Genomic DNA, 24,468 nt, shown 5'->3' on the forward strand with positions numbered 1-24,468 from the left:
ATCAAAAACAACATCTCTCGCTAATCACAACTTTTCTATTTTCAGACACCATAACTTATAGCCTTTTACACCAGCTTTATAACCAAGAAAACGCATTTAATGGATCTTGGTTCCAATTTTCCATTATCAACATGAGCATACGCAGACACCCAAAAATCTTTAAATCGTAATAATTAGCGGGATTACGGACCATACCTCTTGTGGCGTCTTTTTCTCAATGGCAACGGATGGAGATCGGTTGATCAAAAACATGCAGAGAGGTCGCTTCGCCCAAAATGACTTCGTAAGTTGGCATTTGACAACATATATCGAACCTTCTCCATGATCGCTTCGTTCATTCGCTCGCAACGCCGCTTTCTTGGGAGTATGACGAATCGTCAAGTGTCTCATGATCCCTTCGACTTGCACAATCTATTAAACTCATCGTAATGTAACTCTAAGCCATTGTGCATGCGGAGGTATTTTATCTGCTTTTCCCGTCTGCTTTTCAATCATAATTTTCCAAGACTTAAATGTGGAAAACACATCGCTTTTACTTCGGAAGAACGCCCAAACTTTTCTCGAAAAATCATCAATAAAGGTTAGCATATAATTAGCTCCACCTCTCAAGGCACTCGACGGCCCCACAGATCGTAATGGATATACTCCAACGTTTCCTTCGTGTTATGGATTCCTCTAGTGAATCGAACTCTCTTTGCTTCCCAAAACACAAGGCTCACAGAATTCAGTTTGCAAGTTCCTTGCCCATTAAGAAGTCCTCTTTTGCTTAATTCTGCCATGCCATTCTCACTCATATGCCCTAGGCGCATATGCCAAAGTTTAGTAATATCATCATCTGACAAGGAAGAGGAAGCGACAATTTGCATCACCAAGAATAATAGAACCTCAGAAACATATAACTTGGCAATCTTTCTTTGCCCTTTCATCACAACAAGGGACCCTTTGAAATCTTTAAAACCCCACTTTCACCGTGTATCTGCACTTTTGAATCAAGAGTACTCAACGAAATTAAATTTCTTTTCAATTCGGAACATGCCGCACGTCACTAAGTGTTCGACAACTCCATCAAACATCTTAACTTTAATTGTTCCAACACCGCGATTTTACATGAAGCATTATTTCCCATCAAAACAACACCTTCAGACATCTTGTTTCATAAGTTGTAAACCAATCCCGATTGGGACTCATGTGGAAGGTGCACTGAATCAAGTATCCACTCGCCACTTTAGAATCATTGATGAAGCAACTAGAAGTTCACCATCGCCGTAGTCTTCTACAACATCGCCTTCACCGAATTTTTCCGTTTTTTTCCCTTTTGATTCGCACCTCCTTTTAATCTTATTTTGTAGCTTATAGCACTCAGATTTAATGTGCCCTTTCTTCTTGCGAAGTTGCAAGTTTTACCTCTGCTTGAAGATTTCGATCTACCCTTAGATTTACCACGAGGATTCCGTTCTCGTGTTCTACCACGATCATCATCAACATTCCGGTCTTGTCTCCCACGAACAATGAGACCCTCTCCCTGAGAGTTGGGTTTAACCACAAGATGCTTCATCTTATCATACGAGGTTAAAGAATCATAAACCTCATCAACTGTGAGAGACTCGCGGCTATATAAAATCGTGTCTCTAAAGGTTGAATAAGACGGGGGCAACGAACAAAGTAGAATCAACCCTAGATCTTCCTTATCATACTGAACCTCCATGGCCTCCAAGTTTGAGAGAATTTCTTTAAACACTGTTAAGTGTTCGTGTACAGACGCACCTTCCTCCAAACGATGAGCATAAAGACGCTGCTTCATATGCAACTTGCTTGTTAGAGTTTTCGACATACATATTTCTAGCCTCTTCCATAATGCAGCGGCAGTTTTCTCTTTCATCACATCCCGCAAAATTTCGTTGGACAAATGCGATGTAATTGTGTTAATGCCTTTCGATCCTTACGCTTCTTCTCTTCATCTCGTTAATGTCGAAGGCATCTTATCTATCCTAGCGGCATCCTCTAGATCCATTTGTGCAAGAACGCTTGCATCTTAATTTGCCACAACGCAAATCGGTGTTGCGATCCAACAATGAATTTCATACTTCAAAGACGCCATTACCGTGATCGAGATGAATAACCCGTAAGCTCGATACCAATTTGTGAAAAATAAAATAGAATAAAATAAATAAAAATAAAGAACACATAAATTTTACGTGGAAACCCTTTCGGAAAAAACCACGCAGAGGAGAAGAAAATTCACTATGTCGAAAAATTTTTACTCAAATACAAGAGGAATAGACTATGTCTATTTATAGGCTTGCAAAGCCATATTCTAGTAGGATTGAAACACCTTATCCTAATCAATATAAAATAGATGGAGTTTAATAAGGTTTAAAAACCTTATTCTAAAATAAAATAAAAGAAGTCTAGTTCTATATGGATTTTACTTTTATTTTATTTTCCATCGTATTTTATTTAAATAAGAATTTGGGTCACTTAATTCTAACACGATGCATAAGAAAATAATTAGAATCAAGGTTATGTTCTTTATTTAGGGGATTTGAGAAATTGTGCCCCTAACTTACGGGGTACGACTTTCTCTTCGAACCAAAATAATCGAACGTCCTTTTTAAAAATTAAAAAATAAAACACATAGGTTCAGGTAATCCTTAAAACGATGAGTATCATTATTTTCGGGAATTCAAGATGCCTTGCCCTAACTTACGGGACATGATCTTTCTTTCTCGGTTGACTTGAAATAAGAGAGCCTTCTCCATATAATTTAATTTAGTTAATGATATGTTAATCATTATGCAAAAGGGGGATCGCACTTTAAACTCTCTTTGAATTCTCAATTTCCGACACTAAGACATCAAGTAGTCAACTAGGTACTAATTTTGGGCATTATAAAGGTATTAATCCTTCCTCATATGTAACTGACTCCCGAACCCACTTCCTGGAATTTGTAGACCGAAAATTATCGTTTTAGTAATTTTAACATTTTATTAAAATGACAAAATCTCGAGATGACCCAATCACACCTAATAAAAAAGGATTGATGGCGACTCTATCTTTGTTTTAAAATAAAAGTCAAGTTCCAAAAGGTTTTGACAGTACTGATAAAGTCATTTGTCTCAAACAAATGGCAAATGTTCATGTTTTATTGTCAGTAATCATACAATGCCAATGTAAGGATTTCACTTTTTATAGAATTGTGATTTCATTATTTTGAATGAAATGTCATGTAGTAATCATATACCCAATAGACCAATTTTATGTTTACTAACTTAAGACGTATGATTTTCAATATATCAATTATTATTATTAACTTATTTAGAATTTAAATAAGTAATTCTTTGAATACGACATTAGTTACTACTTAAACAATTCCCAAACTAATTGAAGCACCAAACTATATATTTGAAAAAAGAAACCCGTCCGTATAAACCTCTTGCAATCCATAAATAAATGGTATGACCTTCGTAAGGCATGACGTAATCGCTAAACGAGTCCCATTTGGCTTACCAATCACATAAAAGTGGTTCTATACTCTACAATTTGAACGTCAATTCTCACACTCTCAACTCTAAAACACTAAAGCAATGTCCACAGCCGGCCAACATATTCTGGTGTATCCAATTCCGGCGTCCGCCCATTTCATCCCTTTTCTTGACCTTACTCACCGCTAACTCAATCGCGGTTCGATTGTTGGTGGAGTCACTCGATGGGAGCAGAGGAGAGAGGAGTGGAGTCAAGATGTTGAGTGAAGTAGCCCTGAATGCAGTCAATGGTGGAACTTCAGACAACGATTTGGGTTCCTTAGTTAAAGCGATTAATGAAATAAAAGCCAAAAGGGCAAGCAATAAAATCTGACCGGATCACCTGTCCTGTTTCATAAAACTCACCCTTATCCGAATTTAATTGATATATCTTGTGGAAAAAAGAAGTTAAAACTGAACTTCAAACACTGCTCTAGTGTTAGCAAACGAAGTCGAAAATGTGAGCTCATTTCTATTCCGAGAGCTACTAAATGAAAGGCAGAGATCTTGAATGCGCATGTATTATTATGGTGTCATCCCACTAGATAGCTTTTGATGCTTTTGTATCCTATCCGAGTCATAATAAAGTTGGGTTACTATAAATGGAACTGAGGTTTGTGTGTCCCCTATATCATCATCCATTCTCAGCCATTTCTCATACCATTAAAAAGAATATCTTAAATAGTAATTGTTTAGAAATAGTAGATTTTTTACTCCCTTACTCGGGGTTAAATATTTCATTTATAAAAATAATTTTATAAAATAATTTAAAATTAATATTGTAGTGGAGTAAAAAAACTCCATAAGCAAGTTTGGATTGATGTCACTTGTTTTTACGGTGTATTAAAATACATGTTAGCATAAGCAGCTTTAAAAATTTGACGTGTTTTTTTATTTGTAATATTTTATTATACTTCTATAGGATATTTGTTAACCCTTAACTTTGTGAATTTTAAAACTCCACTGGTAGTATACTAAATATTTTTCTTAAAATAATAAAATAATTAAAAAAGACACTTTACGCTTTCTAAATCCACTTGTGGAGTTTTTTCTTACTCCGTTAGTAACGGATAGAATAATTACTCATTATATAAAAAATGAGATAAAAATATGATATTGCTATGAATATCTTATTAAGTGGATGTCCATCGTGATCAAAATAAAGTTTTAATGTACTTTAAATTTTAATAGTTATTAGAATTAGATCTCTACTTCTTTTATACTTCTTATTCTTATAAATACGGACTCTGATAAACCATTGTAATCATCCCTTTGATTAATAAAATGCATTCTCTATTGCTTTCATATTTTCTTTGTTCTTTATTCTTTATTCTCTTCATTTCTCTCTATTTTATAACGCGTTATCAGCACGATAATTCTCTATTTTTTCAAAATCTTTTAAAATCGTCCCACAAATCAAATACCTTAAACTTTCACCCTTACAATTTCATTTTCAGTATGTTGAAAGATTCAATCTCATAATGGATTATGGTTCTTATTCCCGATCTTTGATTTATAATTGTACAAGCATGGGTAAAGAATAGATTTAGTAAGAAACTTTTATATTTCGACCATATTTTCTTTTTTAATTAAGGTATGACTACTACTAATTTTTATTTAACATAAATTTCACATTATGATGATATTTGATTTTTCTCTTTCTAGGTTAAATTTTTTATGTAAAAGACATAATTGTTGATTAGATATGTTTGCTATTAATATAGTATTTTTTAAGTTTTTTAATTAAGTTATATTATGCATAATATTTTTATGTTTAAATTTTTTTCCTGTTATTTATTCTTGAATTTGATTAAAATTATGGTGGAAAGTGTTATTAACTGCCATTGTTGATTAAAGAGAAATTGATAGGATCTATTTAGTCTTATTAACTTGCTAATATTGAATGATTGTATTATATTTTTATATTGAATTTATAAATATTTTATTAAAAGCAACATAAGATTTTATAATATATATGTGGTATTAAAATTTAATACAATGCGTATCGGATAATTTTCAAGCATCATCAACAAAAATTTTGATTGTTTATTAAATGATTTTTACTATTACATTATACATGTTATTATGAAAATAAAGTTGTTTTACTACTTGTAATAGTGCTCGTGATAATAGTCAAGGTGATGATGATGATGTTAAAGATCTTAGGTATATTTTACTATGTTTTATTTATTATATCATATCTATTATAATTGGAGAATAATCATGACAACATGAATAGATAGATTCTGATTTAAAATCCACGTATGTTTATGATGGTTATTATGAAATAAAAGATCAATAGAGGTGTTTAGAAGTCTGCCCTACCAAATTTGTTACATTCCCTAAAGTAAATGCAAACATAAAGAAAATAAAAGATATAATTATGGACCACTGAGAGTGGGAACATAGTAATAAATAAGAGAACAATGAGAGTTCTTCAGATAACTATTCAAAGGGTAAAAATAACTTATGTTATCAATGTGATATGAAATATTATTGGCCACATATATGGCGTATGCCCAAATATTTTGTTTCTATTAATATTCTTTGAGGAAGGATATGAAAATATAATAATGAATTCTATCATTACAGATAGAAAATATTTATCTTATTTGGTATGAAACAAACAAATATTATTTCAATATTTGATATTAAAAAATTTTGAAAGCTCTAGAAGAGTTAATATATCAAAATCTAAAAAGCACAAAATTTGTGATGGTTAATGCATTACTTTTAAAATATATTTGTAATGGATCTCATATTGAGATTGTGAATGAGGAAAATATTATATTTCATATAAATAAATAAAAGGGATTGGGTTATTAATTTATATTTATTTTATAATCTTTATGATATTCTTTTGTCATCATCTCCATAAAAGGGTTGAAAGCAAAATATTTGTCTCGTAAAAGATTTACTTATGAGCAATAGAATATGATAATTCTATCTAAGTTTATTATGATTGGGTGCACCTAAAGTTGCAAGTTTTTTAAAAAACTGTGAGTATAACTCTACAGTATTCAGAATAAGTTCTCAATTAAAATTACGTGGTAAGATATTACTGATGAGAACTTGCAAGAGAGAAAACTTATGTATGAAAGGTTATTGGTTATGTACTTGTTGTACACCTGGAAAATAAGATTCACTCTCAAAGTTTGCTATTAATAGATTTTTGGACATTTGAAGCTTTTGACATATTCTTTGAAGCGAATACTGCATATAATTATTTGGAAATTATATTTATTGACTTAGTGGCATTATAGATTCCATATTGATTTAGACATTTCTAGTAGTAAATGTCACAATAGGACTTATATGTGGATACAAATTAAAAGGAATGATAATAAAATCATCAATTTGTTATAATTTAGTACAATTGAAATACAAGTTAAAGTAAACCAGAAGTTTACTAATACAAATGCATTTACTACTTGGCGTGACCAATTAGACTGTCCTGGATTATATATGATGCGAAAATTAATTGAGAATTCATATGGACATTCATTAAAGAACCATAAGATTCTTCAATTTAAAGAATTCTCATTTGTTGCTTGTTCTCAATGAAAATGGATTCTTAAAAACTCACAAGCTAAAGTTGAGATTTAATGTCTTGCATTTCTGAAATGAGTATGGGCTCATTCATCCACCACGTGGATGGTTTTGACATTATATAATTTTGGTAGATGCATCTACAAAATAATCATAAGCGTTACCAACTCGCAACCTATAGTTTGCGAGATTGCTTGTTTAAATGATTAATTTCAGATTATGCAATTAAAACAATTCATCTTGCTAATGTTGGTGAGTTTACATCCCAAGTTATCAATGATTATTGCATGTCAATTGGGATAAAAGTTGAACATCTTGTAGCTCATCTTCACACACAAAAATGATTTAGTTGAATTGTTGATCAAATGCCTCGAACTAATAGCTAAATCATTAATTATGAGAACAAAACTTTCTATTTTAGCATGAGATTGTATTGATTTACATGTTGTAATCATCAAACCAATAAATTATAAATACTCTCCATTACAATTGATTTTTGTTCAAGAGCCAAATATTTCCATCTGACAATTTTTGGATGTGCGGAATATGTTCCAACTGCTCCACCACAATGCACAAAGATGGGTCATAATAAGAGATTGAGAATGTATATTTATATGAATCTCCATATAATATTTTTAAGCTATTAATTCGATATTTATTTGACATGAGTTGTCTGTTTCCCTAACATTAGGGGAGGGAATAAAAAGCTGGATTAATAAAGTACTTAAAAGGAATTATCAATTTCTAAATCCTCGTACAAAGCAATATGGACCAAAAGTTCAACAGATAATTCATTTTACAAATCAGCTGTCAAATTCATTAAATCTCATATACTAGCTGAAAATGCTCCAATACGAATTGATATCCTAATAGGGCATACTATTAGTGCAAAAGAAAGTAATTCATGCCTAAAGTGTAGAAGACCGGTCGGTTACAAATATAAAAATTCTCGTAAAAAAAAGGAGCAAACATTCAAGATGGACATATAGTGGAGACCGGGGTTCCTAAAGAGACCCATGACATAACTAATCATAAAACTCAAGAAGAGAATTAGGTGCCTAAAAATGAAAATGGAAATGATGAAAATAAAGAGATCTCGATAAGTTATGTCAATATGAGAAAAAGATGGAATAAAAAAAATGTAGTTGTTGACAACAATTTTGCTTATAATGTTGCTATTGAAATAACAAAAGAAAATGAGGATCCTGAGCCTAAATCTACTAAGGAATGTAAAAATCGAATAGATTGGCCAAAATGGAAAGATGCAATTCAAGCAGAATAGAATTCACTTTCTAAACGTGAAGTTTTTAGACCTGTAGTCCAAACACCTAAAGGTGTAAAGCTGGTAGGATATAAATGGGTATTTGTGCAAAAATGCAATGAAATTGATGAATTCGTAAGATATAAAGCTCGACTTGTAACATAAGAATTTTCGTAAAGGCCCGACATTGATTATGAAGAGACATATTCTCCTGTGGTGGATGCAATCACGTTTGGATATCTTATTAATCTAATAGTACGTGAAAAACTTGGCATGCATTTAATGGATGTTGTTACAACTTATTTATATGGTACACTTGATAGTGAAATTTATATGAAAATCCTTGAAGAAATTAAAATCCCAGAAGGATATAGAGTTTCTTGAGAAAACTGATCAATCAAATTAAAGAAATATTTGTATGGATTAAAACAATCTAGATGTATGTAGTACAATCGTCTTAGTGAATACTTGTTAAAAAAATGTTACAAAAAAGATCCAATTTTTCCATGTGTCTTTATAAAAATGTTTGGATTAGATTTTGTAATAATTGTTGTTTATGTTGATGATCGAAATATTATTGAAACTTCTAAAGAGCTTCAAAATACAATAAATTATTTAAAGAAAGAATTTGAGATGAAAGATCTTGGAAAAACAAAGGTTTATCTTGGCTGACAAATCGAGCATTTAAAAGATGAAATTTATGTTCATTAACCACCTTATATGTAAAAGATACTAAAGAAATTTTACATGGATAAAGCACACCCATTAAGTACTTTGATGGTTGTACGATCGTTAGATGTGAAAAAAGATCAATTTCGTCCTTATGAGAATGATGAAGAGTTTCTTGGTCCTAAAGTACCATATTTAAATGCCATAAGAGTATTGATGTATCTTGTAAACAACACAAGACTTGATATAGTTTTCGCTGTAAACTTGTTAACAAGATCTAGTTCTTCTCCAACATGTAGACATTGGAATGAAATTAAGCATATATTTAGATATTTCAGAGGGACCATTAATAAGGGGTTTTTTTTATTTAGATGATTCAAAATCTCTATTAGTTGGCAATGATGATGCTGGATACTTACCAAATCCACATAAAGGTCAATCTTAAACAGGATATTTATTTACATGTGACGGGTACTACCATATTATGGCATTCGACAAAACAAACATTAGCTGCTGCTGCTTCAAATCAGGCAAAAATAAGTGTAATGCATGAGGCAAGTCGAGAGTGTGTTTGACTAAGGTTATTGACCTAACATATTTAGAAGATATGTAATTTGCCTTTATAGGAAAAGATGTCAATTATCTTATATGAAGATAATGCAGCATGTATAGCTCAATTGAAGAGTAACATCAAAAGTGATAGAACGAAATATATTTCACCAAAATTATTCTTCAGCCATGATCTTGAGAAAATAGGTGATATAAATGTTCAACAAATTCGTTCTAGTGATAATTTAGCATATATTTTTACTAAGGCATTGCCAACTTCAACATTTGAAAGACTACTACACAAGATTGGAATATGTCAACTCAAAGATGTAATGTAATGTTGCCATTAGAAGGAGTCTAAAACAAGTTGTACTCTTTTCCTTTAACCAATGTTTTGTCCCACTGGATTTTCCTGTAAAGGTTTTTAATGAGGCAGCTTGTAATAGAAGATTGTGTACTCTTTTTTCTTCATTTGGTTTTTATCTCACAGGGTTTTTCCTAATAAGGTTTTAATGAGGCACATTATCTACCAATGGACATCCAAGGAGGAATGTTATGAATATCTTATTAAATGGATGTCCATCATGATCAAGATAAAGTTTTGATGTACTTTAAATTCTAATAGTTATTAGAATTAGATCCCTACTTCTTTTATACTTCTTATGCCTATAAATAGAGACTCTGATGAAGCATTGTAATCATTCTTTTGATTAATAAAGTATATTCTCTATTGCTTTTATATTTTCTTTGATCTTTATTCTCTTCATTTCTCTTTATTTTTAACAGATATCGATAATTCAAACATAATAAATACAAAAACAATTAAAATATTACAATAAAAGTACAACAAAACCCCTTGTAGTATAAGTTGGATTGCATTTTAGCGCATCTATTGAAAAATGGATAAATTAGTCCCTGTACATTATATGAGTGAGCAAAACAATCCTCCATTAAAATTTTATGTTTATATATAAAGTACAAGAAGAATTTATCCTCAACCTTTACACATTTATTCAATTTGATCCCTACTCTTTTAATAGGAAGTAAATTAGTAAGTATTTAAAACTAATAAGTCTAAAGGGTCAAAAAGGCCTTAGTAATAATTTTAAAAATGAATTAACTTTAAAATTTAAAATTTTTAAAAAATCATAAAAATTATAAAATTATAAAAAATTATTAAAAATATCAATACCAACCCAATAAAAGAGTAGGGTTAATTTTTTAAATCTTCTAGCCATTAGATTTTAATGGCCGTGTTGTTATTTTTAATAAAAATTTATACTTTTTATAAATTGTGTTCATATTTTTATGATTTTTAAATGATTTTTAAATTTTTAAATTTTAAAATGGCTTAATTGATACTTTTTAAATTGTTACTAAGGCTTTTTTTACCCTTTAGTTGTATTAGTTTCAAAATTTTCTAATATATTTCTAATAAAAGAGTAGGGATCAAATTAAATAAACATGTAAAGTTTGAGGTTAAGTTTACTATTATACCTTATATATAAACACCAAAATTTAACAAAGGGACTATTTTGCTTATTTATCTACAGTATGGAGACAAATTTATCTATTTTTTAATAGAGAGACTAAAATGGATATATTATAGGCAATTTTTGATACTTTTACCAAAATATTACACAAATTTATGATTTTGCAAAATCTATATAAAAATATTAATTTCTTAAATTTATAATTAAAATTACATACACGTCATGAACATAAATACAAATACATAAGTATTTTCTCTAAGAGAAATTATGAACTAAAATGTGAGAGCCACAATACAAATTCACAAATTCTCCTATAAATAAATTCACAATAAAAAATTTATATAACACAAAAATAATTACAATATAAAATAAAAATAACATTATATATTATTGGTATGATGCTTTTAAATAATATGGACAAATCTCTTGAAATTAATACAACAGTAAATATGATAAATAATTAATATGTAAGATAAAAAAAGTAAACATACAAATACGTCAAAACATTTATTAACACTTAAAAGTTTGGTTGAATTTAAATAAACAGATTTATAAACTAAAAAACGAAATACAGGTTCATGTCTTGATCTACATCTTGTGAAATAGAGTTAAAATTATGGTAGTTAGTATGGTTTTGGTATCGTTTGTATCTGCCGAAACATTCCTTTCTTACAGTAAATCGGAACAATAAAATTTAGGTTCAATTCCGATGTAAATTTTGATTGGTATCGGTGTGTACCGGTTAATTTCGTTCGTACTGGTTGATATCAAAAAATTTAATTTTGAAAAAATATATTTTAAATTTAAATTTAAAAAAGTATTATTTATTTTGAATTTGTTGAATTATAAATTGTTATATGCCTAGAATGAGTTGATCTTATTGTTTAAATTATTTGGAATAATTTTTTGCTTATTTATTTTAAGTTTGTTAATGATGGATTACATTTGTAAAGCTTATTACAGAATATTTTATATAGTTGATGAGTTTTTTTTTTTGTGAGATTTGAACCTATGTCACCAACATTTTAAAAATCTTTTCTTTATCACTTCAACCATTATGAGTATTTTATATTTTTGATTTAGTTAATTTTACTATCCGATATTTATAAATACTTTTATATACAAATATCAAATATTTTTAAAAATTAATGATAAATCCAAAACAGTATACTCGAGTAAACTTATACCAATATGTATCAATATTAATAGGAAAAGGTACATCCACCAGTACAATACCAACTATCTTGATTAAAATTGATAATTGTTTGATTCATTAAAATTACTTTGAAAAATAATTTTTAGAAACAATATGATTTTTTTAAAAAAGTGATATTTTTTGATGATCTTACGCAAAACATTTTCAATTTTTAACAAACGTTTGTGAATTCATTTTCCAAAGATTATTTTAAATGAAATAAACACAACATAAGCATTTTCATATAAAAATAATTATTTTCGTGATTAATCTAAAATATTAAATTTAAATGTTAAATAAATAATTTTTATTAAGAATTTGATCGAAATATATAAATATACATTATAATTTAAAAAACTTTAACAAACTTTCAACCTGCATCATTACAAATTTATACGTCAACATTATATAAAAGGAAGCTTCAAGTGGGTAAAATCAACGCAAGGACTAAGTTTTTTGCTTAAGAAAACCACCACCACCACCACCACCACCACCACCACCACCACCACCACCACCACCACCACCGAACAACCATGTTCAATCATCCAATCATGCATTTTTTGGGGATTCCCACATTTATTTCGGAGGTCGCCTGCCCAAAAGAATAAACTCGTGATGGAAATATTCACTAAAGGTTGTAATACATTTTTTGGGTTTTAGTGCAGTTCATTCACCATGTTCTGCCAGCTCTAGTATCCAAAAAAAGAAAAAAACCTTCTTCGTAAGGCATGACGTAATCGCTAAACCAGTCCACATAAAAGCAGCTCCATACCCTACAATTTGAACGCCACTTCTCACTCTCAACTCTAAAACACTAAAGCAATGTCCGCTGCCGGCCAACATATTCTGGTGTATCCGTTTCCGACGTCCGGCCATTTCATCCCTTTCCTCGACCTTACTCACCGTTTACTCAATCGCCGCCTAACTGTCACTGTATTGGTCACACCCAACAACCTCCGTCTCCTCGACCCGCTCCTGACCCGCCATGCTTCCTCTTCACTCCATCACCTGCTTCTCCCCGACATGGACCCATTGCCAGCACCCAACCTCCCCGCTAGATTGCGCCGCTTGCGTGACCTTCACTATCCTCCTCTGCTCCAATGGTTTCAATCCTTAACTTCTCCCCCTGTTGCTATTTTTTCCGATTTCTTCCTTGGATGGACTCAGAGTCTCGCTTCCGAGTTAGGCCTACGACGGATTGTCTTCTCGCCCTCCAGTTCCTTCAGCTACTCGTTGAACATGTCGTTGTGTCGGGAATCACTGAGGATTGACGATCCCCCGGCCGAAAATCAAACGTTATCGTTTCCGGATATCCCTAATTCTCCAAAATACCCTGCCTATCAAATCAACTCGATTTACAGAACATACAAAGATGGCGACCCAGACAAGGAATTCTACAGGAGAAACTGGCTCCAGAATCTAGAGAGTTGGGGGGTCGTTTTCAACACCTTCTCTGACTTGGAGGCCATTTACATTGACCACTTGAAGAAAGAGATCATGAGTCATGATCGGGTTTGGGCGGTTGGGCCCGTGCTGGGAGACGATGGCTTGGACACCACCAATCGCGGTGGGTCTAGTTCGGTGCCATTTCAGGAGCTGGTGGCGTGGTTGGATTCACGGGACGACAACTCCGTCGTCTACGTTTCTTTCGGGAGTCACTACGTGTTGACACGTAAGCAAATGGATGTGGTGGCGTCCGGGCTCGAGGAAAGTGGGGTCAACTTCGTTTGGTCCGTAAGGGAACCCAAGGCCTCGCAAGTCTCGAGCGATCACGGCGTGATTCCGGATGGATTTGAGGATCGTGTGGCGGGAAAAGGGTTTTTAATCAAAGGGTGGGCGCCCCAAGTGGCGGTTCTTCGACACCGAGCCGTGGGGGCTTTTGTGACACACTGCGGCTGGAATTCGACATTGGAAGGGACTGCCGCCGGGATGGTTATGCTGACATGGCCGATGGGTGCAGACCAGTTTACGAATACCCAGTTGTTGGTAGATGAATGTGGGGTGGGAATACGAGTGGGTGAGTCGACTCAAAATATACCAGAGTCAAGCACGTTGGCTCGAATTTTGGTGGAGTCACTCGATGGGTGCAGAGCAGAGAGGAGTCGAGCCAAGATGTTGAGTGAAAAAGCCCTGAATGCAGTCAATGGTGGAACTTCAGACAACGATTTGGGTTCCTTAGTTAAAGCGATTAATGAAATAAAACCCTCTACGGGAAGCAATAAAATCTGACCGGATCACTTGTCCTGTTTCATAAAACTCACTCTTATCCAGATTTAATTGATTCGTTTGATGTTATGAGTCAACAACACTATTACTACAATAAAGCTGCTCCTGTTCATGTCTTTATTTACATCTTGTGAAAAAAAAAACTAAAACTCAACTTCAAACACTGCCCTATTGTTAGCAAACTACTAAAAGATAGCCACCATATAACATTCCCTACCGATCCCAAAAATGTCAGCTCAGTTCTTTTCCGTGCGTTGCGAAAACCATGTTTCAAATACAGCATTAATTGTCTGGAAGCACATCCTAAATCACTTATGAATCGAGTGTCATCAACGCAAGAATCTGAGTTTTCCAATTATGATGTTATCACCGAACTCCAGTCAATTCCATATCCTTTATCACCGTGTCTAATCTCTGAGAAAGCCCAGCTCTTCGATACCCCGCAACCAACAAATCATAAGTCGATTTCGCGAGCTTATGAGAACGCTTAATATGTTCCAAAAATAGATCTAGCCTATCATAAGCTTCTTCCCTGAAGTAACAGCAGACAACCTTCTCAACATCATCGGCGCATCTGAAAGATAATCCTTGTTTCAACATCCTGCCCACAGAGTATTCTACATCATCCAATCGATTTAACGCGGCATACATCCTTATGATCCCGGAGTTCACCTGTGAGAAAAGTGTGACAGCCTGACCTGACTCCACTACAGTTGAAAGTAGCTCCTCCATTTCTTCTAATTTTCCATGTTCCAAATATAAACCGACAACCTCCTCAGCCATCTTGACACTAATTTCCTGCCAAACTTCTAGACAAGCTTTGATGAACTCTTTAACTTGATTGAATCTCCGGCGTCTACAAAACCCCTCCAGTAAATTCTCCAATATGGTCTCACTAGGCATTATTCCGGTTGATTTTATTTCATCGTAGAATCTATCGGCACCATCAAATTCTCTAGCTTTAATGCAACCGGAAACAAGAGATTCATATGTTTGAAGAGTGGCACAATAACCGGCATCTTTTTTTGCCGAGTACCAACTTTTCATGGCATCAGTATTTCCTAAACTCGAAAACCCAATTATGAAGGTCTCGTAAGTCTCATCATTTGGTTTATAATCCTCTGAACTCTGCATAATCTCGAATAAGTTCAATGCTGTAATCGTATCCTTCGAAGACAAACAGGCGTGTATAAGGGAATTGAAAAGGGAAGCTGTGGGTTTAATCCCATGAATCTCCATTGAAGTAAACACATGCATTGCCAGTGAAGCATTTCGGATCTTTGCACAAAGAGACATTAAATACAAATACTGATCGTAATCTCTCTCATTTCCCTTCAACATTTTCTCTAATTTCCATTCCAAAACCTGAGCAATAAAATAGTAATCTAAGTTAAATAATGGGGGAAAAAAGGCATTCATTCAGTAAATTAAGCCATCGCTAAGTAGCTATTTTATGTAAATCAGGTTCAATTATTTGTAAGTTAGATCGTCTATTTGGAGTATTTAGGGGATTCGTATCTTCTTTACCCATACTTAAATATGATTCGAACATAAGTAGTAGAAGAAAATTAAGAGTGGAAACAACATAAATAAAAGAAGGGTATGAGTTGTTGAACTCATTCATGTTCAAAAATCTCAGCAGCCAAAACAATCTCATCTGTCAATAAATGAAAGGAAAAAGCAAAAAATAGAAGAGAAATGGGTTTTAGGGTCTTACAAGCCGAGCCTTGTCAGATGACAAAGAGGGGAGACAGGCAAGGAGGGAATCCCAGGAAAAGTGGGGATTATCTTGGGGAAAACGGGTAGCTGAATCAAGGGTAGACTTGATTAATGAGCTGGGCAACTGAAGCAGCTTGTTTGGAAGAGGATCCAAAGACGATAACGAGCGTTGAGATTTAAAAGGGGTTCGAACAAATTTAGAACTTAAACCTCTTTTAGCTACTGCTCTTAAAAAACCCTTGCAAAGGAACGCCATTCTTCTCCCCCCTGTTTGCCTGGGAAAATATTTTATCTTCACGGTGGAAATGGGAATAGGGCGTGTTTGGGTGTAAAAAAGAAAAAAACCCTAATTTATTGACCTTAAAATTATTATATTTTAAACACCAATTAATTAATTCATTTACAAATACATCCATGATGTAAAAGTGTGGGCACATAGTTAATTTGTTATGTCATTAAGTAGTGATATATAACTTTTGTTTTGATTTGAAGTCCACATAATTGCTAAAAGAGTTCATAGTCCCAACTAATATAATGTTATAATTAGGTAATAACATACTAACATGGAAAAAGAGGGTCTAAATATGCTCATAATAAAACGACATTAGATCTAGGCTTGCATAGAAAATAACTGCTTCACCATCTCTTCCATGTCCTGGGCTGAGCTGCCACCCTCTCTTACTGCTTCCAATGCTGCCTTTCTCAATTCCATAACTCCTTTCCTCTCAACTCCCTTCTCCCGGCTCACTGATTCCGCCAAGACTCGGGCCAACTCCTCTGGATTCGGCACTATTTGTGGTCCCTCACACGCCTTCTTACCCACCTTTAGCTCTTCCACCAACAATGTTTGGTCCACAAACTGGTCGGCTCCGAATGGACACGTCAGCATGGTTACGCCAGCTACCACTGCTTCCAACACCGAGTTCCACCCGCAATGAGTTAAGAATGCACCCACTGCTCGGTGACTCAGTATAGCGACTTGCGGGGCCCACCCTCTGATCAAGAGTCCATTGTTAGCCACACGATCTTCGAACCCATTTGGCATCATTCCGTAATTTTCCTCCACGTGCGCCACAGAAGGCTCCTTGATCGACCATATAAAACGAACACCACTCTTTTCCAACCCGGATGCAACACCGGCCATCTGATCGTTGGTTAACACGACTTGACTCCCAAAGCAAACGTACACGACTTCGCCATCTTCACACGCGTCAAGCCACGTCAGCAAGTGATCCAACGGCACCGAGCTGGACCCACCCCTATGAACAGAAACGGTAAGATCATCGTGGTCATGGAGAGGGAGTAAGGGTCCCACTGCCCACACTCGATCACAGCCCATCACCCGTTTCAAATGGTCAAAATAAGGCCTTTCAAGTTGATTAAAGGAGTTGACCACAAGGCCCCAGCTCTGGATGTTCGCGTGGAAAATATCTTTGATAAATTCCATGGCTGGGTCTCCCTCGACGCAAGCTCGATACAAGCCAGAGATTTGCCACCAAGGGTATTTCGGACAATTCGGAAGTTTATCAAACGAAACGACAGCCGTCGGATCACGAGGATCATCGAGCCTAGGAAGCTCCATCCACAGGGAATACAAAACAGACAAAGCCATGCCGCCGGAAGGCGAGAAAACGATGTGTTTAGCCCCGACACGGGAGGCCAAACGTTGGGTCCAGCCCAAGAACATGTCGGAGACGATGGCCGAAGGAGGCGAAGGATGGGACTGGAACCAGGAAAGCAAAGGATGGTAGAGTTGGCCGAGGGTATGCATTAAGGCAGGTAAACACCGTTGAGGGACGTCCTTTAAGTTTTCGACGGCGGAAGGGATGGAAGGGTGGGGAGGGAAAGGGAGGACCAAAGGCTGAATCAGCGGGTGGGCGGCGAGGAGTTGGGTTAAGAAAGGGAGGTTCTTTGGGGTGACTAAGACGGTAATGGTTAGATCAATGGCAGTGGCGGTTAAGGCTAAGCGATGGGTGAAATCTAAGAGAGGGATCATGTGGCCTTGCGCTGGGAAAGGGAAAACAAGGATGTGGGAACTGCATCTCAAAGTTGCCATGTGATGTAAAAAAGAAGACAAGTAGAGACTGAAGTATGAAGGAAGTTGAAGGGTTATGGAGTGATGTAGCCAAAGGGAATTCAAACGGGGAATCATATGGTATCGTTTTCCAATAAAGGTAGAAAACATGGGTTTAATTTTTATATTATTTTTTATATAATTTTAATATATATATAATTATCAAAAATATTAAAACATCATAATAAATATTTCTTAACAAATTAAAAATAAATTTTAAAATATATATATATACTTAAATAACAATAAAATACAACTTAAGAAGTAAATTTTTCTAAAATAATAATAAAATTAACAAATGCCTTTAAAATAATAACAAAATTAATAATAAAATAAGTTTTATACAATATCCAAACAATAACAATAAAATAGTAGCAACATAATAGTAAAATGGTACAAAATAGAGAAAATAATAAGAAAATAATATTAAAAAATAGATTTTTTTTCCTTTAGCTTGCCCGAGCTAAAAATGTCTTACCCGAAGCCCAGCCTATTTTTTAAATGAGTCTTATTTTTTCGTCCAAGCCTATTTTTCGAGCTTATATTTTTTCTCAAACCTTCTTACATTTAGGGCGAGCCTTCGGGCTAGGCCGGGTGGCCCGACCCATGAATAGATCTAGGTAGACTACACCTATGGTCACTTTAAAACAAGGTTTGTTTTATTTTGTTCGTTCTAATTTTTTTCAATTTAGTCACTTTGATTAAAATAATTATGCGAATTAGTCACTATTGTCAAAACATTCATTAATCACTAACAGATTAGATTTATAAGCAATCTTCTCTCAACTGAAAAACCTGGCATCCCTTTTGGGCCTCCATTGCCTAAGCTCCAACACCGTCGTTCGACCTCCGATTACTTTTTTCGACCACACTCACTATTGTTGTCCTCTTCTCTTCTTTACTTTTTTTTTCTTTGTTTTTAAAATCCCTCATTGTCGCTTCCTAACTCACTCGCCACTCACTACTTCCTAAACCCCCGCCACTGTTGTGAACCATTGTTCCCACCAAACCCTAAACTAACCTGTCGAAACCATTTTTTTGAAAGTGGGGTCGACTTTTTTTTTAAAACGAAAAGGGAGAGTCGCCACCAATCCTTTTTGATGAGGTGTGATCAGGTTACCTCGTAAAATGGTTATTTTCAACAAACCGTTTTGATTTATTAAAACATTCAGAAAGATGGGTTCGGGATTCGGTTAGCACGAGGAAGGATTAGCACCCTCGTAATGTCCAAAATTAGTACTTAATTGATTTATTAATGTCTTAGTGTCGATAATTGTAGATTTGAAAAGATTTTAAAAATACGATCCTTTGTTAAAATATTATTTAATTTGAAGATTTAGAGAAAATGGCACATTTCACGTTAACTGAGAAAAAGAATTATGTCCCGTAAGTTAGAACACAATGTCTTAAATTCCCAACACGCGAATAAACCCTGAAAAATTTATTTTGGAAGATGTTTGGTTATCTCGGTTTTAGAAAGAAACCATATTCTATAAGTTAGAACACGATATTTTTGTAATTCCCAAGATTATTTAAAAATTTAAAATATTCGTTTGTTTGGATTTATCGAAAAAATTGAAACCCCGTAAGTTAGGAAACGACTTTTCAAATTCTAAAATATGAAAGATTGTTTATTTAAACAATATTTTATATGTATCGGGTAAAATGTTGCACGACTTTGCAGTAAAATAAATTGTGGTACTATTATACATAATAGAATAATAATAATGAAAACGATAATAATAACAATAATAATAGTAATGAATAATATTAATTTTTGAAAGTATATATATAAAAAATGAAATAACAATAATAGGCAAAAATAAAGAAAATAAAGCAAGCCAATTAAAACCAGTAACAATAATGAATAAATAAACAAATAAGAATGGATAAAAATTTAATTAAGAATTGAAATTTAGCAAATAAATAAATAAATAAAGCAATATTAAATAAAATAGTTTAAAAATAATAATGATATTAATAATAATAATAATATAATAATAATAACTAAAGTTTTAAAATATATAAGAGGACATAAATAAACAAATAACAAAGCGAAATAAATATATAAATAAATTTATTATATTAAAAATAGGTAAATAAATATAAATAGAAATATAATAATAGTAATAATATATTAAATTAATTAATTTAATAATAAAATAGAGAAAATAACAAAAAAATGACTAAAATTTTGAGGCAATATCGAAATAAATAAAAGGAAATGAACCAATTTGAACGCGCCAATAACAAGAAGGGACCAAAAGGGCAATAATTTTCGCCCTCCAAAACGTACAGCTTTAGAGGACCAAAATGCAATCGAAATAAATCATGGGGTATAAATTATAAATAAGGAAAAATTTAATTGCAAAACTATAAAAAAGCGGAAGGGCTAAAAGTGCAATTAGTCCCTTCCGCAAAAACACGAGGATCTTAAGATTGGAACAGGTCGGTTCTCGAGTTGGAGGGCAAAACGATGCTATTTTGGCCCTTAAATGGCTAAAGCAAAACGACTTCATTTTGCTTCATTTATTTAAATAAAAAAAATTACTTCATTTTCTCACTTCCCCTTTAAAAAAAGCCAAAAAAGCTCTCAACTTCTCTCCTCTCTTTTCAAAACCCCATGATCGACCATGCTTCGGTCACAGGCGACGATGTCGCCGTCCATGGTGGCCAGAAAACGAAAAATCTCATTTTTTTTTGTTTTTCGACTCCCTGAACCCAAAAATGTCGTTTTGTATCAGAAACGACGAACCTCGGCCTCCCACGGTGGTGCACGCAAGGAAAAGGTAAGGTTCGACTCTTTCCTTTTTATTTTTATTTTTTTTCTTTAAACATAAATGAAATAAAAAAACATGAAAAGAAAAACAGAATAAAAAATCACTTTTTTTCTTAAACTTTGAATTCTTTTTCGATTAATATTCTTTGTAAAAAAACTATACATTCTCTGTTTGTAGCTTTTATAGTCGGGAAAAAAGAAAAAATACAAAATTTTTTCTTCTGTGCTGTTGTTTGTCCTTTTTACAGGTATAGTGAAGACGTAGAGGCACGCGGTGGTGGTACAAAGGGTACAAAGGTGAGGTAGAGGCCCGAGGGAAAGCAACGGGGGGTACAACGTCGGCTAGCCCTAAGGTTTTCTTAGTTTGGCTGGTGATTGTTTAGGTCTTGGGTGTAACACCCCTATCCCGTAACCGTCGCCAGAATAGGTAAGGGGCATTACCGGACTTGTAACTCATGTCAGAACAGTAAAATTTTGAACTTTTTCTTGAAATAAAGATCGTTCATTTAAATAAGTACTAAGCACAGCTAGAGGTAAAATTTAAACTTCACTAAGTAAACATTCAAAAGATGCCATTTTCGCATGGCTTATATACATTAACCAAAAATATTCTTCCGCCACTAGTCTATTCTATACATGCCATAAAATAATTCTAAACATAATAGTAACAAGCGGTGGATAGTGATAGTGTGACTAGTTGTTGACGATCCCCGAGCCTGTAGCTTCGCAATGAGATCTATAAAACAGAGGAAACAGAGTAAACGGAGTAAGCATTACAACGCTTAGTAAGTTTTAAGCAATGTCAACAGATAACAATCAAATTATAACATAGTTATTCGTATATTTTATTTCACTCTTCCTTCGGGCATACCATCCCTTTACCGAATATGCACATCTCATCATATACAATAGGCAGATAAACTTTCACATAAAAGTGAGCTCATGTGACATAGATATATTGTATGATTTCACATAACCTCTCACACTGATCCGATGTCACATAATCATAGGATTAGTCTCATAGATTGCTCTCGTATGCATCACATAACTACCTTATGATTTAATTCAAATTAAGCTCACATATAAACTTGGAGTACATACCTGTTTAACCTTTCGCATTGAATATATTTATAAGCAATTCTTATTACGAAGTCTTATAGCTTTAACCTCTACTTGGATTATTGGCGAGACCTTTAGCTCAGACGAAATCTCCACACGAAGTTATCGGGTCTTACCCAGACAAAATCTCCACACGTGGTCATCGGGTCTTACCCGGACATAATCTCCACACGTAGTCATCGGGTCTTACTCGGAATATATTTCCAAGTTTCATGTACATTTAATCACATGTTACAACATTCACATCGACTGTCATATTTGTAATTCATTTGCCTCATCAAATATCTAATAATACACACCTTTCACATTTGGTCGTTCGGCCACAATATACGCACATCGCCTACATATTTCACACTAGCCATTCGGCTTTACCACATATATGCATGTTCATATTCACCACATTGGCCATTCGGCCTTATCACACATATGCATGCTCACATTCATCACATTGGCCATTCGGCCTTATCACATATATGCATGTTCATATTCACCACATTGGCCATTCGGCCTTATCACACATATGCATGCTCACATTCATCACATTGGCCATTCGGCCTTATCACATATATGCATGTTCACATTCATCACATTGGCCATTCTACCTTATCTCATATATACACATTCACATTCATCACATAAAATCCTAAATCAAAATATAAATTTTCATGTATTCACATCACAATTATCCAAATATACTTCACATACCACATATACTATCATGTATACACTTTGTCTTGGCCGAATCTACATCAATCATTTTCCAATGAATAATTCAATTTCACGCCATACTATCATTTCATATTCGAATACTTATAAACTTACAATTTCACAAATTTTAATATCAAAGATCAGTCTAACACTCATATATCGTTTTACAATATCACGATTTAGAATTCACGTATGGGTTTAATCAATAGCTTATGAGCAACTAAAACAAGTTTTATCCATATTTACAACAAAATCACATATTCACTACGAGCTGTTTTCCTGAGCAATAGTCACTAAATTATTTATAACTGGAGCTACAAAACTCCAAATCACTTGCCGTTAATTTTCCCTGAATATAGACTCGTATATCTTCCATTCATAAAATTTCCAGAATTTTAGGTTTGTCCAATCAATACCAGATTTTTCTTAAAGTTTCCCCTGTTTCGCTATTTGACTAATCTGACCACTCTTCACTACGAATCAAATTTTTCATTGTACAGAATTCAAAATGTGTTCTATTTTATTTCATTTGAAACTAGACTCATTAAGGAGTCTAAGCATATAAATTTTATCTTATAACCATTTTTGTAAAAATTATAATGATTTTCTAAAAACAGAACAGGGGATTTCGGAGTCATTCTGACTCTGTCCCACACAACTTTAAATATCTCTTTATAGGAAATTTCTTTGCTTACACGGTCTCTTTTATAAGAAACTAGACTAACTAAGCTTTGATTACATATTTTATTCAGCCTATAATTCCACACCAACAATTTATAGTGATTTTCTAAATCACGTTACTGCTGCTGTCCAAAGCAAATTATTACAATTTGCTCTTAAATTTCCAAGTCCAAACACTTATGAACTTACCATTTGAGTTTAAGACATATCATGGCCACATCATATCTTATTAAATCAACTCATTATGTCCTATTATGATTGAATTTACTGAATGTTTAATCACTTAAAACTTACCTCGGAAGTGGTCGACGATTAGATATCCACGGCTATTCGTTTACTCTCTCTTTTCCCCTATTCGACTTTGATCCTCTTTGCTCTTAAGCTTAATTAAAACAAATGAATTTGTTTCATTACTTATTCAACATTACTTCTTTAATAGTCACAGTTGATAATCGTATAACTTCAGTGCATAATGTGTTTATGAAATATACCTTGACTAACTTTTATGTTTATTTCACTAATACCCAATTCACATGCACAAACAAGAACTCACATTACTTGCCATTATAAATGGAACCTAGATAGCCAATTACCATGGCCGAAAATACAGCCACTTATATAAATAACACAAAGTGATACAAATTTATTTTTACCATTACAAATCATAAAAAAAATGACCAACGCATACGACATCAACAATATATGTACATACCAAATACCTATATTGCATACTTATCAATATGAACTTAAAGCCCTATCCTAATACTCATGTACATATTATCCACCATTTTCAAACCAATTCATCAATGCAATCATACCATTACAAATCAACCTAAAATAACCATATCTAATAATCAAATACCTATAGCATTGCATATTTCTCATATAGCAAGTACAACTAAATTCATTATTAATATATATATAT

At 33.4% G+C, this 24,468-nt stretch overlaps 3 protein-coding genes across 3 annotated transcripts; 1 reads left to right on the forward strand and 2 right to left on the reverse strand.

Moving 5' to 3' along the window:
• The first annotated feature begins 13,059 nt into the window (after window positions 1-13,059).
• Window positions 13,060-14,493, forward strand: LOC108464436 (UDP-glycosyltransferase 89B2-like). The gene has a single exon (XM_017764737.2). The coding sequence runs from the start codon at window positions 13,060-13,062 to the stop codon at window positions 14,464-14,466; it is 1,407 nt and encodes a 468-aa protein (XP_017620226.1). The 3' UTR covers window positions 14,467-14,493.
• On the reverse strand, window positions 14,484-16,490 carry LOC108464438 (pentatricopeptide repeat-containing protein At5g46100-like). Its single transcript, XM_017764738.2, has 2 exons — window positions 16,181-16,490; window positions 14,484-15,828 (listed from the first exon to the last, which is right to left on the reverse strand). The coding sequence occupies exons 1-2, from the start codon at window positions 16,436-16,438 to the stop codon at window positions 14,830-14,832; spliced, it is 1,257 nt and encodes a 418-aa protein (XP_017620227.1). The 5' UTR covers window positions 16,439-16,490; the 3' UTR covers window positions 14,484-14,829.
• A 193-nt stretch (window positions 16,491-16,683) lies between these two features.
• On the reverse strand, window positions 16,684-18,334 carry LOC108461744 (flavonol 3-O-glucosyltransferase UGT89B1). The gene has a single exon (XM_017761671.2). It carries the CDS (start codon window positions 18,332-18,334, stop codon window positions 16,793-16,795), a length of 1,542 nt encoding a protein of 513 aa, XP_017617160.1. The 3' UTR covers window positions 16,684-16,792.
• Between the last annotated feature and the right edge of the window lie 6,134 nt (window positions 18,335-24,468).

Source organism: Gossypium arboreum, chromosome 1 (assembly GCF_025698485.1).
Source record: "Gossypium arboreum isolate Shixiya-1 chromosome 1, ASM2569848v2, whole genome shotgun sequence".
Lineage (NCBI taxonomy): Eukaryota > Viridiplantae > Streptophyta > Magnoliopsida > Malvales > Malvaceae > Gossypium > Gossypium arboreum.